The 17975-nt window shown below is 48.5% G+C and overlaps 1 protein-coding gene across 5 annotated transcripts in view; it reads right to left on the bottom strand.

Moving 5' to 3' along the window:
- The window catches only part of NCOR1 (nuclear receptor corepressor 1), a 101104-nt gene that overhangs the window by 838 nt on the left and 82291 nt on the right, over positions 1-17975 (bottom strand). For all 5 annotated transcript variants that reach the window (XM_033172276.1, XM_033172280.1, XM_033172277.1 and 2 more), the window contains exons 37-47: positions 16718-16891; positions 14280-14445; positions 12365-12876; positions 11175-11306; positions 10548-10732; positions 9136-9359; positions 7202-7339; positions 5996-6138; positions 5327-5380; positions 3714-3935; positions 1965-2144 (exon numbers count right to left, since the gene is read on the bottom strand). In XM_033172276.1, the coding sequence (XP_033028167.1) occupies positions 1965-2144; positions 3714-3935; positions 5327-5380; positions 5996-6138; positions 7202-7339; positions 9136-9359; positions 10548-10732; positions 11175-11306; positions 12365-12876; positions 14280-14445; positions 16718-16891 (2130 nt within the window). The remainder of the gene's footprint in view (positions 1-1964; positions 2145-3713; positions 3936-5326; positions 5381-5995; positions 6139-7201; positions 7340-9135; positions 9360-10547; positions 10733-11174; positions 11307-12364; positions 12877-14279; positions 14446-16717; positions 16892-17975) is intronic.

The following is a 17975-nucleotide window of genomic DNA, read 5'->3' as shown; positions in this document are numbered from 1 at the left end:
GGACCAAGGTCTTGTGGGGCATCGGCTACTGTGCGGTTCACAAATCCTTCCCCCACCAGGTGGTTCTCAACAGAGTCCTTTCAGCTCTGCTGCAGGAAACCCACTGGTTGTCTACCTGAACAGAATAGCGTAAGACAGGGGTGCCCAAACTTTTTTCAAAGAGGGCCAGATAAGATGAAGTGAACATGCTTGAGGGCCGTCCAAAATTGTTGACCTTTTTTAAGGATTGAACTTGCTGAGGTTTTTTTTTTTTTTTTTACGATTTTACCCCAAAGCTGTTGAGCTTTTCTTAGGAATGAAGTTGTGGATTTTACCCCAGGAAATAAACCAACCAGCAGGCCGGATTAGGCCCCCGAAACGGACTTTGGACATGCCTGGCGTAAGAGAATGCCAGATCAGGCCAATGGCCTCTCTAGTCCAGCCTCCAGCTCTCACAGTGACTGACCAGTGAAACCCACAAGCAGGATCTGAACCCAATAGCTTATCTCCCCTCCGGCGGTTTCCAGCTACAGTCGTAGCTCGGAATCCGAACGGAATCAGTAACAGAAGTTCGTTTGACTTCCAAAACGTTCGGAAACCAAGGGCTGGCCTCCGGAAGCCCCGCCGGACGTTTGGGTTCCAAAGAACGCTCGCAAACTGCAACACTCGCTTCTGGGTTTGTGGCGCTCAGGAGCCAAAATGTTCGACTTGCAAGGCGTTTGGGATCCAAGGTACGACTGTACTGGGATTTAGAAGCATGGCTGCCTCCAGCTGTGGGAGCAGAGAAGAGCCACTGTGGCTGGTAGCCAGGGACAGCCCTTTCCTCCTCCATGCATAACCCTTTCCTCATTTGACATATCAAGCCATTGGTATTATTGACCCGCACCTGGGGATCGCCCTGTCCGAACGTACCGTATTTTTCGCTCCATAAGATGCACTTTTTTCCTCCTCAAAAGTAAGGGGAAATGTCTGTGCGTCTTATGGAGCGAATGTGTGGTCGATCGCTGGCTCCCTTTCTGGCCCCGGCCCCTTGCCCAGGCCTCCATTGCTGAATGGTCTGCAGATGGAGGCTGTTTGTTTCCCCAGCAACATGTGACTGGCTGATTAGAAAAACTGTAGAAACGGCTCCCTTTCCTTTCCTTAAGAAGCTGCAGAACTGTGAGTTGAACCCCATAAAAACAGGATTTTTTCCCTTTGCAAAGTAAGCTGCACAACTGTGAGCTGATCCCCCCCAAAAACTGGGCTTTCCCCCTTTCCTCATCTAAAAACCAGGTTTCAATCTAGTTGTGATTTTGTTCTGGTTATAAGCCACTCGTTTTCTTTCACTGGAGTATCCTTTTCCCATTTGCCTTTTTAACATGGTTTGGTGGCTAAGCTGCTCTGTTTTCTTTCAATGGCGGCCCCCCAAGGGCATCTCCATGCCAGACTCCTGCCTGAAATGCCAGTGAGCCACTGCCAGTCCGTGCTGACAACACTAAGCCGATGGCCCACGGTCTGACTCTGCCTAAGGCAGTTTCCTGTGGTTCTGTTTAAAGTAGCTCTCCATTTAGAACCATGAGGACTGCAAACTTGCTTTTCATTTTAACGGAAGAGCTGCAGCTTGCTAGAAAGGAAGCCGTCTGTTTTCCTTTGCTTTATGCCAGGGGTCAGCAAATTTTTCCAGCATGGGGCCGGTCCACTGTCCCTGAGACCTTGTGGGGGGGCCGGACTATATTTTGGAAAAAAATATATGAACAAATTCCTATACCCCACAAATAACCCAGAGATGCATTTTAAATAAAAGGACACATTCCACTCGTGTAAAAACACGCTGATTCCTGGAACGTCTGTGGGCCGGATTGAGAAGGCAACTGGGCCAGATCCGGCCCCCGGGCCATAGTTTGCCTACCCATGCTTTACGCGAACAAATAAAAACAGCCCTCTGGAAGATCTAGCCACCCACAGCAAGGCGCTTCCTCGTGGCGCTCACAACTGACCCGGCTCACCTGTGGAGGAGGGCCGGTCTTCCCAAGACCACACCGGCGTCTGCCTGTGGTAGTCCCCTTCCGAGTGCACCGACGAGACGGATGAGGGCCGCTCTGTCCCCAAGTAGCCTTGCCCGGGGATCGGAGACTTGGACTTCCTACTCCCTGATTTCCCCATCAGCTTTTGCTTGCTGACGCCACCTGCAAAAAGGAAAGGTGGAGGGAGGGATGCCAGGGCCTCATCCATGCCCTCGGACAGAGACTGCCCAGTTCTCTGCAATAGAGAACTGCCCCTTCATGTGGGGTGAGAATGGGACATGGGCTGCTGCGTGTGCAGTGGACTTTTGGTTCAAAAGTTGCATTCAGATCGTTTTTATAAAGGAATGCAAGAAGTGTCTGGCTGGATCAGGCCAAGGGGGGGCACATCTAGTCCAGCATCCTGTTCTCACAGTAGCCAACCAGTTGCCATCTTTGGCTACATGCTTCCTTCACTGAAGGCATAGCATTATAGAGCTGGAAGGGACCCCGAGGGTCATCTAATCCACCCTCACTGCAATGCAGGAATCTCAACTAAAACATCATGACAAGAGGGCCGCCCAAACTCTGCTTAAAGACCTCCGTGGAAGGAGAGCCCACCACCTCCGAGGGAGATTGTTCCACTGTTGAACAGCTACTACTGTCAGAAAGTTATTCCAGGTGTTTAGCCGGAATCTCCTTTCTTGTCACTTGAAGCCAGTGGTTCGGGTCCCACCCTGTGGAACGCCCTCCCATCACAGGTCAAGGAAATAAACAACTACCTGACATTCAGAAAATACCTGAAGGCAGCCCTTTTTAGGGAAGTTTTTAATGTGTGATATTTTTGTATTTGATTTCTGTTGGAAGCCGCCCAGAGTGGCTGGGCAAATCCAGCCAGATGGGCGGGGTACAAATAATAAATATTATTATTATTATTATTATTATTATTATTATTATTATTATTATTATTATTGCCCTCTGGAGCAGGAGAAAACAAGCTTGCTCCATCTTCCGCATGATAGCCCTTGAAATACTTGAAGATGGCTATCGTATCTCCTCTCACTCTCCTCTTTTCTATGCTAAACACCCCCAGCTCCTTCAACCGTTCCTCATAAGGCTTGGCTTCTAGACCCTTGACCATCCTGGTCGTCCTCCTCTGCATACCTTCCAGCTTGTCAACGTCCTTTTTAAATGGAGGTGCCCAGAACTGGACACAGTATTCCAGGTGTGGTCTGACCAAGGCAGAATAGAATGGCGCTATTACTTCCCTTGATCTGGACTCTATACTGATGCAGTCTATAATAGCATTAACTTTTTTTGGCTGCTGCATCACATTATTTACTCGTGTTCGGCTTGTGGTCTACAAAGACCCCTAGATCCTTTTCACGTGTACTGCTAGCAAGCCGGGTGCCCCCATCTTATATCTGTGCACTGGTTCTTCCTGCCTAAGCGAAGTCAATTGGAGATTGAGGGCATGTGACATAAATGAACGTTAAGACAAGTCCTGCTGGATCAGGCCAAAGGGGGGGGGCATTTGGTACAGAATCCTGCTCTCACAGCGGCAGATTCCCCTGAGCAGGACCAAGCGCAAGAACAACTCTCCCCTCCTGTGGTTCCCAGCAGCTTGAGCTGGAAGGGAGCATTGCTGCCTGCAGCCATGAAGCCGCAAAACGGGCCGTGTTGCCTATGAAGGACCTGCCATGCCCCTGCAGCCGCCGCCAGCTTCCCGCCCAAGCGTGCCGCAGCCGCCCTTACCTGGGTTGGGGGAAGGGTTGGCGTCTTCCCTCCGGAGGTCGCTGCTGGCTGCCAGGGAGGGGTTGGAGCCCGCAGAGACCAGCCCCATGGGCTGGGCCATGACGATGCCGTGGTCCTCCCCTTTGTCGTCAAAGTTGCCCATCAGGGCCTTGCGGATGATGTCCTCCAGGCCCAGGTTGCTGGCAGGATCTGCAAAGGAATGACCTCGAGCACTGACTGGACCTGGGAGGAGGAAAGAGAGACGGGGAGGGAACAAGGGGGGGGGGAGAGGCGGAGAAAGTGGGGAGAGGGAGAGAGAAAGAAAACGGTGAGTACAGTTGATGCAATGCTCCAAAGCTTCAGTCTGCAAACTGTGAAGCAGCTGAAAAAAGTCCATCGTACCAGCGAGTGACAGTAGGAGCACTGTTTTGGTTGGGAAATCATCGAGGCTTGCAGCATGCAAGGCTGTTAATGTGTGCATTGAAAATGCAAGAGCAAAGAGATTGACAAATGTGCTGGAATGACAAATATCCCCCCCCCCCCACGACACCTTGCACAATCACCTCATCTCAGGAACTAAAAGTTCCCCCGTCCCCCGGTGGGATCCACAAACCTAAGCATGTTTCAGGACCTGGTTCCCGGTTGATGAAATGCAAGTGTCTTAGCTGTGCTTCCTGCATTGCAGGAGGTTGGACTTGATGACCCTTGGGAGTCCCAGCATTACAATTCCATGACTGTTGAGCTCACTGATGTGGACAAGTTGTTGTTTTTTAAAAAAGTGAACGGAACAGCTTTCTGTACTATCTAAAGAAGCGGCGCGACATCAATACAGATTTCGCTTTAGAGTAACTCTTGTTCGCTTTAGAAATGGTACAGTAATAAAATGATTAAAAAAATTAAAAGAATGATGAAATAAAGACAAGGTAATTGAGGTCAGTGTCATACTTTTATGTGTTTTTTATATGGATTAATTAATTATTAGAATTGAATGAAGAGATGGACTAGGGAAGTCAAAGAACAAGATTATCTAATAATTTAGCCTTACTGTTATGAACGGATGGCTGAAAAGTATGAGAATATGTTTCTTAATTATTGTTACAATAAGATATTTTGCCAAAAATGAATATAGAAGATATGAAAGATATGGATATATTTTTGTAAGTGTATTGTAGGTGTATTGTGTATGAAAGTCCCCCCCCTTTTTTGTATTTGTATTGTAGGTTGGTATGTTTGTATGTAGGTTGGTCTGTATGTTTATATTTTCGTATAATAAATAAATAAACAAGCAAATAAACAAATAAAGTGAATGTGGCTGTGATGTAACAATCACAAACAAAGTGTCAGCAGCTACTTTTGTGCCTCAAATAAAAGCTCCCTGCCCGTATTGCGGCAGGATCGTCGCTGCATCTATTTAAGGTTCTAGACCTCGTTGTTTCCATTTCTGAGGTTTCTCCCCATGCACTCCTAGGCAAACCTTCCCTAAAATGCTGTGAAGGCAGCATCCAAACTCTCAGGTTACCACGGGCTCCACTGTGAGAGCAGCTTTGTCGCCCAACAGCAGCTCGAGGCTGCGGGAAGGAAGAGGGACCCTCCTCTGTGCCCCGACTCACAGGGTGCTTTCGTGGAAGGCTCACCTGAGGTAGTGACCGCGGGCAAGTTAAAGATTTCAGTCCCTGGCTGAGCGGCAGCTGTTGAAAAAGAGAGATAACAAAACACACATTAGAATTAACTCAGGCAAATTTAAACATGTCCCCATCCAAATGAGATTCTATCCAATTCCTCTGCCCTGTTTTTTTTTTTTTTTAACCAGGGATAAGGAAGCTTTTTGAATTCAAGGGCTGGATTACTTCTGGGGCCACAGTGGGGAGGGGGCGGGGCCAGAGGCAAAAGTGGGCGGGGCGACAGATGTGGCTTTTACCCTATTTCTGCACCAGGAGTGAGTATCAGCCCTCCGCCAGCATAGCTGCAGCTGATAGGATTGGTAGTCCAAAATGTCTGGAGGACACCGGGTTGAGGAAGTGTGGATAAAATGAACCAGATGCCTCCAAATGCAAAGATGAGGCTGAAGGGCGATTGAAAGGAGGAGGAGAGGATAGAACAGCAACTCACACAGAGAGACAGACAAGGAGTCCCTTGCGCAGGAGAGCGCTTTGGGAGTAATCCTAGCAGGCATTAATGAAGGAATCAATCTATTTCATCAGGGCCAAACAAGAGTATCTTGGACTGCACTCAGGAAACACACAGTGGTTGGGGAATTACTTCTGAGAAAAGGAAAAGGCAGGCGAAAGGAGACCCTTCGTTACCCATGTCATTGTCGCCTCCCCCGCAGGAGTTCAGCTTGCGGAAGATCTCCTGCTTCTTGGACATCACCATTGGCGAGGTGCTCTCTAGCTTGGTGAAGAACGAAGGCAGGTAGCTCATGCTCCCCGGAGAACGAGAGTCCGTCCTGCCGAGAATGAAGGGTTGAGAACAGACGCCAAAAGAAAACAGGCGATACTTTTTTTAAAAAACCACACACACAGGCATACACGTGTTTCTCGCTATCTTGACACTCGCTATGTGGAAATCTGCTTATCTGAACACGGTGAATTAGCACCCAAACCCTTGCTACAGGAATGGCTGATTCAGATATCAGCCTTAAAGTTTGTCTACTTCCTTGCTTGTGTTTTACTGGTTGATGGCAGCCGTTTTGGGAGGAAGCCAGGGAGGGAAGGAGGAATCGGAGAAATCAGGGAGCAGTTTTCCCTTTGTTTGTCTTTTGCTGGTTGGTTGCTGCCGTTTTGGGCAGAAATGACGGAGGAAAGGCAGACGGGAGAGAGATCAGACAAATCACACATTAGAAATTCCCCCAAAGGAAATAAGGGAAGTCGCCAGTTTGTTAATGTGAACGCTCGCTTGACGAATGATTTCATAGAATCATAGAATCCTAGAGTCGGAAGAGACCCCAAGGGCCCTCCAGTCCAACCCCCTGCCAAGCAGGAAACACCATCAAAGTATTCCTGACAGATGGCTGTCAAGCCTCCGCTTAAAGACCTCCAAAGAAGGAGACTCCACCACACTCCTTGGCAGCAAATTCCACTGTCCAACAGCTCTTACTGTCAGGAAGTTCTTCCTAATGTTTAGGTGGAATCTTCTTTCTTGTAGTTTGAATCCATTGCCCCGTGTCCGCTTCTCTGGAGCAGCAGAAAACAACCTTTCTCCCTCCTCTGGATGACATCCTTTGATATATTTGAACATGGCTATCATATCAACCCTCAACCTTCTCTTCTCCAGGCTAAACATACCCAGCTCCCTAAGCCGTTCCTCATTTCACATAGATGGGCTGTGTTCCAATAGCAGGACCTGCACATATGTTTTAACAGGCTTATTAGAACTACGTTTCTGCCAAACTCTTGCGTCAGAAATTTCTATCAGGGCACCTCTGTGTGCATGTCAATCTCAAGACCACACACGAGCAACTTAACCAACAGACATGATTAAGAAACTGCTGCGATGCCCGGCTTGTGTACCTCTGTTCCGAAGGCTCGGATCGCTGGGAGAGTAACATGAGGCTGTCTTGCTTCTCGTGAGCAGCCGGGGCCTGGGGGGGCGAGATCGGTTCGTATGACTCGGAGGAAACATGGCTCCTCTCTGGGGACTTCCCAAGCCTAGAGAGGTTGCGGGGCAAGAAAAGTACAAAAGCAGGTCAAGTTATAAACACGCAGAAATCCTCTCCCGGTCTCTCTGCCCCAAACTTTAGAGGGGAGGTTGTGGGGACTTCCTTTCTCAGAGACCTTCGAGCAAGGAATGCTCGGGCTGCCATCTTGTCAGGAAGGGTATAAGATTATAAAGAACAGCCCAACTGAGTTAGGCCAAAGGATGGCCAATTATTATAATGTCTAATAATAATAATAATAATAATAATAATAATAATAATAAATTTTATTTATATCCCGCCCTCCCTGGCCAGAACTGGGCTGAGGGTGGCTAACCTCAGAATATATAATACATTAAGACATAAAATTCAGCAATTGACTAAAATACAGCTTAAAATTGAATTAAAATCAAAGTAAGATCAGATGGCTACCCACAAATTATAACTATAATTATAGGAGTTGGGAACCTTAGGTACTCACCAGACCCAGCTATTTGTATGAGGTGGTGAGAAGAAACAAAATAGAAAATTCTTTCCAGTAGCACCTTAGAGACCAACTGAGTTTGTTCTTGGTATGAGCTTTCGTGTGCATGCACACTTCTTCACACTTATCTGAAGAAATGTGCATGCACACGAAAGCTCATACCAAGAACAAACTCAGTTGGTCTCTAAGGTGCTACTGGAAAGAATTTTCTATTTTCTATTTTGTTTCGACTATGGCAGACCAACACGGCTACCCACCTGTGGTGAGAAGAGTTAGAGAGGCCACTTATATGCAGGGTTTTGTAAAAGGAGAGGGGTCAGACTGGACCCCGACCAAAGGCCTAGCGGAACAGCTCTGTCTTGCAGGCCCTGCGGAAAGATGTCAAATCCCGCAGGGCCCTGGTCTCTTGCGACAGAGCGTTCCACCAGGCCGGGGCCACGGCCGAAAAGGCCCTGGTTCTGGTCGAGGCCAGTCTAACCTCCTTGAGGCCCGGGACCTCCAAGATGTTACTGTTTGTGGACCATAAGGTCTTCCGCGGGGGGCATACCATATTTACACCCCACATTTCTTCCAAAAAGCTCAAGGCACTGTGCATGGTCCTCCCCTTTTTATTTTATCCTCACAAAAACCCTGTGAGGGTGGTTAGCCTGAGAGTTAACCCAGGGAGCTTGCTGAAGGCCGAGTGGAGACCAGGAGCCTCCTCCCTCCCGGGTCTTAGCCTGACATTCTTAACCACGACACTACCCTGGCTCTCCAATCTAGTCCAGCATCCTGTTCTTTTAAGCAAATGTTGGGAAACAGTTGACATTAGAAATACTAAAAGCATTGTTTCATTTTAACAAACTGCTTGGAGGTTGTTGTTTTTTACAATCAAGCAGTATATAATTTTTATGTAATAAATGTTTTCATCATTTATCAAACAAATATTAGTAATATTAATTACCATTAGTACGATTTATTATCATTAATGTGTTATTTACTTTGTATGGTTATTAGTTATTTTTCTAGGCTGTCCTTCATCCAGTGATCACCGGGTGATACACGACAATAAGTCAGGGCATGTTAAACAGCAGAGACCAGTAGTTGGTCTTGAGAACTCCAGCTATCATATTCAGCCTCCATCTCAGTTCCCAGGAAGGCCTGGATCAGGGGCTCTTAGCAAACTGAGGAGCAGCAAAGTCAATGACGAGCCAAGTCAATGACGAGCTCCAAAGCCAGTTCCGAGCGAGTGGGTGAGATGGAACAAGCTCCCTTCTCAATGCAGCGCAGCCTTCTAACGTAAAGACCACACAGCAAAAAAGGTGCAAAGTCACATGAATCGTTACCTTCCCCTGCTTTTCTCCGAGAGGTTTTCGGGGGACACTCGCGACCCGGGGCGCTGGTGGGGCGCAGACTGGATCTGCACCTCAGGGCTGTAGCGGTTTGAGGCCTTCACCCGGTTCGTGGCGGCGATGGATGTCGGGGCGGAGGTCTGGAATGTGCTAGTGGGAATCTGTGGGGATGGCTGCGTAGTAGCTTGGTTGCGGGCAAAATCCTGGGTGATGATTTGCTGCGGGGAAAACAGAAAAGACATAATGAATAAACAGCAACAATCTTGCGAAACTAAACCAGCACCCGAGCCAGGAAGCATGTGTGATTGATTTGCAGACTGCTGTCAGGGGGAGAAACCTTTAAATGTTTTTGTTGTGAATTGTGTAAAAGCAGCGTGTGTGTGTTTTAGAAATTATAAGATGAAGGGTGCCCAACTTTCCTACAAAAAAAGGAACTAGCCAGTGTAGACTCAGTGTTTAATTGGCTTTGGGGATAAGGAATTTTGCAGAGAATCCCAATTATTAATAATTATTATTATTATTATTATTATTATTATTATTATTATTATTATTATTATTTTAGTCTCACCTCCAAAAACACCTCACAGGTTTGCAAAAGATCCTAGGATCCAGAGTGATGGTAGCGACGCATGCCTCCCCTTCTCAATTACATCCCACAAACCAACTCAATTCCTGCCCTGATGATGAACACCAGTTGCTTAGGAAACTGACTTGATGATCCACCTAGCTCAGCATTTGCAGGTTGATGATCCACCAAGCTCAGCGTTCGTCCTGGGAGAAGCTCTCCAGCACTTCAGGAAGGGAGGCTTTCCAAGTCCTACCCAGAGGTGCTGGGGATCAAACCGGGGACCCTCTGCATGCAAAATGTGTGCTCCAGCCCTTCCCGTGAAACTAAACCAATCTTCTAGTCCTCATGGGTCTCTAATAAAAAGCTGATTTAAAGCAGGAAGCCACCTTATACCACTGGGCCCATTTAGAGCCTACACTTTGGAACTCCCTGCCTATTGAAATTATGCTGGTGCTGTCACTATACTCTTTCTGGCTCCTGCTGAATTTCTTTTGCTTAGACGGGCCTATCCAGATGCTTAGAAAGCTGGTGCGCATTTTAATTTTAGTCGGTTGTTACTTTTCGAAAGTCTTGAATTACGATTGTCAGTTTTTCTTTTTGATCATTTTGTTTTATCCTTTATTGCACCACCTCTTTGAAGGTTTGTTTGTTTTTTCAATCAGGCGCTGTACAAATTTGAGGAACTGGAACAAGAAATGGACCATATTAGACAATGCAAGTATCTAGGCAACTACGCGAGTTCCTATAAGCAGCGGTGAGAATCGGGGGGGGGGGGGTAAACCTCAGGTGAAAACATCAGGGAAGTTTCCTAAAGAGGTGCTCAAGTACGCAAACCTACACAGATGTGATCGGCCAGGGTGATCAGGCGGTGTGTTCGTGGCACGGGCCCCATCCCTTCGCCCTGCGCAGGTGGCGGAGGAGGAGGAGGCTGCTGCTGCTGCTGCTGCTGCTGCTGTGGCGATGGAGAATCTTGCTGCTGCCTGTAAGAGTGGATCGACCCCTCATACTGACGGTTGCAGTCTCCTAGTTAGAAAAGAAGAGGATTCACAACGCAAGAAGGTGGGGAGCCTGTGGCCCTCTATAGCGCTTCTCGGCCTCCACGGGAGAGGAACTCATTTGCACTCAGAAAAGATAAAATCAGAACGTCCCTATGGCGCTCGGTGGGACTTGATAACAGACGCTTCAGCTACCGGGTTGCAAGATTCTCTTTCCACACTGCAAAAAGAGATATGCAACTCTTAATTGCGAATTACTTGCCAGCTTGTTCTGTCCGTACATATGTATGCATTTTGGCCTGCAACTCTGTTTGGTTTTAAGATTTGTCATTTGTTGTTTGTGACCTGCGACTCTGAATAAATGAATAAAAAACCCCGTCTGCACCCGATTCGCCCTCCCTGCGCGAAGATGCGAGTCGAGAGGCTGCCCCAATCCCGCACAGCACCGGGGGGGGGGGGTGAGGACTTACGTTCTGCCTGGCTCATTTTGGGGGCTTCCTGTTGATAAGGCAGCATCTTTTCCTGGGGAGGGACCGGCGAGTTTGCGGGGCTGATCACCTCGATGGCATCTCGGGGGGGCTCGTAGCGGTGGGAGGAGGAAACTACATGGATCGAGGAAGAGTGAGAGACAGGGGTCATTCACAAGGCCCAACCCTGACCTGCCTCTGGTAGTATCAAGTCAGGTCCATCCGCTGGTGTAGACCTGTGGTTCGCACTTTGGATGAGAGATGGCTGACTGTGTTTCCCAGGCAAACCCGTATAAATAGGGGTGCAGGTGGGTATCCTGCCTTTGGGGAGACACTATAGGCCCCTTCCCCATTTAAAGTATTTTAAAGGGGAATCCTGTTTTCTGTCTGTGTTTTAGGTTATGTGTGCAGGTGTTTTGTCTGTTGTTGACAGAGGAGTTGAGCACCCACTGGTTTTAATTCTGTGAAATGGGTATTTTGTGGTGCTTTAGACCGTTCCTTAGATTTCCATATGTGTCCTCAGCCCCCCAACCCCAAAACAGCTTGGGGATCCCCGATTAACCTTTTCATCCATCCATGTTTGAAAGCCTTTCTTCTCAAAGGGGTTTACAAAGTACATTTCGCCGAACCCCTTTCGGGACAGTTTCGTTTAACATCTGGTGGGAGGTAGTTCCATAGGGTGGATGCCACCACCGAGAAGGCCCTCTGCCTGGTTCCCTGTAATCTCGCTTCTCACAGCGAGGGAACCACCAGAAGGCCCTCGGAGCTGGATCTGTGTCTGGGCAGAACAATGGGGGTGGAGACGCTCCTTCAGGTATACTGGGCCGAGGCTGTTTAGGGCTTGAAAGGTCAGCACCAACACTTTGAATTGTGCTCGGAAACGTACTGGGAGCCAACACGAATCCTTTAGGACCAGTTATGTGGTCGTGGCGGCCACTCCCAGTCATCAGTCTAGCTGCCGCATTCTGGAATAGTTGTAGTTTCCAAGCGACCTTCAAAGGTAGCCCAACGTAGAGCGTATTGCAGTAGTCCAAGAGGGAAACCGCTACCCTGAATAACACTTTGTAAAGGGTAGGGGGGAGTTGGGGATGGGTTTGTGGGCCATAAAAGTTTGAGAACCACTGCCCTGCGCCTAAACGGGCCAAACCTGTAGCCAGGGCTAAGGAGGGCAAAGGAAAACTATGAGGACATACGGCTGCTGGAGGAATCTGAGCTCTGGGAGCCGCGATCGCGGGCGTCCTTGTCGGAGGCGATCTGTCGTGTGATGATCACGTCGATGAAGTTGGCCGCCGTAATGGTGGTCTTGCCGCGTGTCCGGAGCTCCTCCTCATACTTGGATATGGAAGGGGGGCCCTTGTCCTTCCCGGCATCCGAGTAGATGGACGAGGAGGGCTGGGACTTCCCCGACGAGGAGTAGCTGGACGAGGACGAGGGGTACAGGCCCGGGGGCCCCCTCTTCTCCGCCTCCATCGCCTTCTGCTCCATCTGCTGCTGCTGCTGCTGCTCGCTCACGACCGCCGATCTGCGCCCCGGGTTCTCCTCGATGCGGCCCCCGTCGTGCTTGCCGCTCTCTTTGGACTTGGCCACCTCCATCTGGGGAGCCGAAGCAGCAGCATCTACGAGGGCGGCCAGAGCGTCAGCGGCCGTGTTGTATCGGGAAGTGGGCAAGTTCTGGGTGATGGTGGGAGTGCCAGGGGGAATCTGCCTGTTGGTCGGAACAAAAAGAGGACGCATTAGGACATTTTGAGTTATACAGCAAGGGTGGCGCTATCGTCAACTGTTGGCACAGACTCATAGGGTTGCGTCCAGCTAAGTCCTATTAACTGTGTCCAGTTCTGGGCACCACAGTTCAAGAAGGATACTGACAAGCTGGAACGTGTCCAGAGTAGGGCAACCAAAATGGTCAAAGGCCTGGAAACTATGCCTTATGAGGAACGGCTTAGGGAGCTGGGTATGTTTAGCCTGGAGAAGAGAAGGTTCAGGGGTGATATGATAGCCATGTTCAAATATATAAAGGGATGTCATGTAGAGGAGGGAGAAAGGTTGTTTTCTGCTGCTCCAGAGAAGCGGACACGGGTCAATGGATTCAAACTACAAGAAAGAAGATTCCACCTAAACATTAGGAAGAACTTCCTGAAAGTAAGAGCTGTTCGACAGTGGAATTTGCTGCCAAGGAGTGTGGTGGAGTCTCCTTCTTTGGAGGTCTTTAAGCGGAGGCTTGACAGCCATCTGTCAGGAATGCTTTGATGGTGTTTCCTGCTTGGCAGGGGGTTGGACTGGATTGCCCTTGTGGTCTCTTCCAACTCTAGGATTCTATGATTCTATTAACTTAGCCGTATCCATTCATTACAGCGGGGGCTGACTCTGAGCCCAACTACTCTTGGGTGCAACTCACTGAGTTGGAAGTGACCCTAGAGGCCAACAATTCTAACCCCCTGCTTCAGCAAAGATAAGGCTTGCAACTGCCCCCCTCCTCGAGTTTTGTCTCCACTCCAGCCTCTGCTTCAAAGATCTCCTGCGAAGGAGAGTCTGCTATCTTCTTAAGGCTGGGTGTTCCACGGCCGAAAAGCTCTTCCCATCAGAAATCTTTTCCTAATGTTTCAATAGAATCCTATCCCTTCCAATTTTGAGGGACAGGGAACAGGTTTCCTCAGTCTTCCTCCTGGCAGCCCTTTTGAAAGATCTGAAAGGTGGTTGGTCTTCTCCTTCAGCCGGTCCTTACAATAACCCCGTCTCCGAGCTATATCAGCCGTAAGGAATTAACACACTTTTTTACAAGCACTGAGCAACTTGGGCTTTGAGGAGAGATGTATCCCTTTAAGACTGTGTTCCCCAAACTTGGGTCTCCAGCTGTTTTTTTGGGACTACAATTCCCATCATCCCTGACCACTGGTCCTCCTAGCTAGGGATGATGGGAGTTGTAGTCCCAAAACGGCTGGAGACCCAACTTTGGGAAACTGGTTTAAGAGAAGACTGAGTGCGTCCCTGTTTGCACAGAGCAACCGTCCCGCCTTGGGAGTGCCTGATGCAACTTTGTATAAACCACGGGGAATGTCAGTCATGGGCAAACAGGATCCTGGCTGCACAAAGGAATTAAAACAAGCGTACATGATGCGCAGCTGTGCAGAGGGGTCCAGCGGGGTGATGACACTCGTCCCGTTCGATCCCTGGAAGATGCTCGGCCGCTGCTGCATAACGCTCTCCTGGCTGCGGACCGACGGGGACGGCGAGCGGACATAGCCGTGGCTTCCGGGCCTTCCTGGCTGCTCAGCGCCTGAAGAATATAACAAATATTGGGAATGAAGCAACTGTCCCATCCGGCAGTAGCGGAAACGAACCAGGAGGTTTGAAGAGTTTTATGTTGGTCCCAGAAATCTGATTACAGGTAGGTTGGTCTGCCATAGTCAAAACTAAATAAAATAAAAAATTCCTTCCAGTAGCAGCTTAGAGACCAACTAAGTTAGTTCTTGGTAGAAGTGTGCATGCACACGAAAGCTCATACCAAGAACTAACTTGGTTGGTCTCTAAGGTGCTACTGGAAGGATTTTTTTTTTTTGTCCAGAAATCTGAGTCACTGCTTCTAGGGCCACATCCACACTGTACTTTGAAGCACTGCGGTACCACTTTTGTGGCTTCTCCCAAAGGATTGGTTCCCAAATGCTGAAAACCTGGAAGTAAGTGTTCCGGTTTTTGAACTTTTTTTCTGAAGCCAAACATCCAGTGTGGCTGTCAGCTATTGTTTCCGGGGCTCCTGCACCAATCGGAAGCTGTGCCTTGGTTTCTGAATGTTTCAGAAGTCGAATGGACTTCCAGAACGAATTAAGTTTGACGCTTTTGTTTTTGAGGCTTTTTCGTTAACTTGTTTTCATGACTGTGTGGAACCCAGTTCAGCTACTGATTGATTGATTGATTGATTGATTGTGTGACTCCGGAAAAGCCCCCCATCCAAACAATGACTATCATCAGTGCAGGTAAGAAAAAGCAATAATTTTAATTCTTATCATCTACAATCCTGTCTTATTCATTTTATAGTAAAATTCATGTTAAATTGCTATTTTAGGGGTTGTTTTTAAAAGTCTGGAACAGATTAATCCGTTTTGCATTACAGTGGTGCTCCGCTAGACGAATGCCTTGCTAGACGAAAAACTCGCTAGACGAAGGCATTCGTCTAGCGGAAGGCTGCCCTGCTAGACGAAAAAGTCTATGGGGCTGCCTCGCAAGACGAAAAATTTCCGTCTTTTTTTTTTTCGTTTTGTGGAGCGCGGCTGTCATTGCCGCTCCGCAAGACGAAAAACCCGCTAGACGAAAATTTTCGCAGAACGAATTATTTTCGTCTAGCGGGGCACCACTGTACTGTCTATGGGAAAGCTCACCTTGGTTTTGGAATGCTTTGGTTTTAGAACGGACTTCCGGAACGGATTAAGTTTGAGAACCAAGATACCACTGCAATTTGGTCAGGGTTGCCTAGAGCTGTTAGGAGGCCCCCTCCCAGAGCTACAATTCCCAAAGTGGTTTAAGCGTCAACAGGAAACTCGGCGAGTTACAGCTCTGGGAGAGGAAATCTGGGAGCCGTCATTTGCTTAGGGTGCTGAGAGCCACTAGGACAATTCCCAGTTACCTGCGAAGAGGGACTGACCATTAAACTACTCTGGGAAATTAGCCAAGGACCACGTTAGCGGGATCAAATGCCTAGTCCTCAGTTTCCTCAGGGAATCACCGCCCTGTTGGCATCACTCTAGAGGCAAAAGCTCCTCCCAGGATGTTGCTCATAGTCCCTCTCCTGGGGTGTAACGCCAGCCATGGGGCGAAAAATCACCTCCACCCCCCCACCCCCCGCTAAAGCTTTTTATATATATATAATTTTTATTACAATTTCTAAGTTACATTTCAAAATATTCATTTAAACAACCTCTTTCCGTGGTTCATTTTGCATACCACACATCCCTGCATATTTTACATAAACTAAACCATTCAGCAATCCATTGTTACATCCATCAAAACTTATTTACACTGTTGGATTTATCTTAACGCTGCTAGCGTTTTTAAATGCACACAATTTTCACCCATATATTCAGGAAACATTTTCCAGTCTTCTTTAAACGTTCATTCTTCTTGTTCTCTCATTCTATATATTAAATCTGCAAGCTGCGCATATTCCATCAGTTTAAGCTGCCATCCTTCTTTAGTTGGCACCTCGCTCGTTTTCCATTTTGGGGCTAACAAAACACAGGCCACAGTAGCAGCATACATAAATAGTATTTTTTGACACCTGGCCACTTCCCTCTGAATTATCCTCAACAAAAAGGACTCTGGTGTGTGTGTGTTTTTGGAAAGGTATTTTTAAACATTTTTTCCCCAATTCATTATATATCATTTTCCAATATACTCTTTTACCCTAGCTAAAGATTTCTTTAAACCACCTGCCTCCTAGTGACAGAGGAACTCCCTCCCACTAGCAAAGATTATACACACAATCACTTAGGCTCTGAGGTATCAAAAAGGAGGGGGCGGAAGCAGCAGCTGGAGAAGGCATTCTGGGCACTCACCTGGGCGCAGGTAGAGCTCGCTGGGAACGGCGGCTATCCGCTCCCTCTCTCTCTCTCGCTCCCTCTCGCGCTCCCTCTCCCTCTCGCGCTCCCGTTCCCGCTCCTTTTCCCTCTCGCGCTCCCTCTCTCTCTCAGCGTTGGCCGCGGCGGAGGCTGCCAGATGCGAAGGGTGCCCTGGTGAGGAGGGAAAAGGAGAAACATGGGTTTTGCGGGGTGGGTGGGGAAACAAGAGGGTCCGTTTGCGTAACAAGGCCAGGGGACACGACACAGCTCGCAGGGGTTTCGTTGCCGTCATGGCTCCCCACAAGGAATCCTGGGAATTGTAGTTTGGAGAGGGTGCCAGAGTCCGCAAGAAATTCTTAAGTCCTCCTGACATCTAGGGTTCCCCCTGCCCCTCATGTTCCTAAAAGGTAAAGGGACTCCTGACCATTAGGTCCAGTCGCGTCCGACTCTGGGGTTGCGGCGCTCATCTCACTTTACTGGCCGGTGTCCAGCTTCCGGGTCATGTGGCCAGCATGACTAGGCCGCTTCTGGCGAACCAGAGCAGCGCACGGAAACGGTGTTTACCTTCCCGCTGGAGTGGTACCTATTTATCTACTTGCACTTTGACATGCTTTCAAACTGCTAGGTGGGCAGGAGCAGCGACCGAGCAACGGGAGCTCACCCTGTCACGGGGATTCGAAACGCTGACCTTCTGATCAGCAAGCCCTAGGCTCTGTGGTTTAACCCACAGCGCCACCCGTGTCCCCCTCATGTTCCTACTGCTTGAAAAAAAGCCTAACAGGGCAGGAAAAGGCGGGGGGAAGGGATGCCATCTAGTAAAAGCTGGCGGAAGTCAGTGGAAAGAGCTCGTGGATTTATCTAGAAAAGACACTCCTGGTTTGAAGCTCCCATAAGAATGCCAAAAGCAACGAGAGACCCTAAGGGCCAACTAATCCAGCCCCCCCTGCGATGCAGGAATCTCAGAGGGATTTTTGTCAGACTCTCTGCAGCAGGAGAGCGTTAAAAGCTGTGCCCCCAACAATCCTGTTAATATAAACCACTTTGAGGTTTGCTTGAGGTCTTTTAGAAAACAACGAAGCAGCACATACATTTTATGAAATAAGTAAATGCAGTGGAACCTCGGTTTCCGAGCGTCTCGCAAGCCAAACGATTTGGAACCCAAACGCCAAAAACCCGGAAGTAATTGCTTCCGTTTTCGAACGTTTCGGAAGCCGAATGGTCTTCTGGAATGGATCACGTTCGAAAACCGAGGCTC

Source organism: Lacerta agilis, chromosome 15, assembly GCF_009819535.1.
Source record: "Lacerta agilis isolate rLacAgi1 chromosome 15, rLacAgi1.pri, whole genome shotgun sequence".
NCBI lineage: Eukaryota > Metazoa > Chordata > Lepidosauria > Squamata > Lacertidae > Lacerta > Lacerta agilis.
The sequence above is the reverse complement of the archived record's forward strand: the minus strand, read 5'-3'. Positions and strand labels throughout refer to the sequence as shown.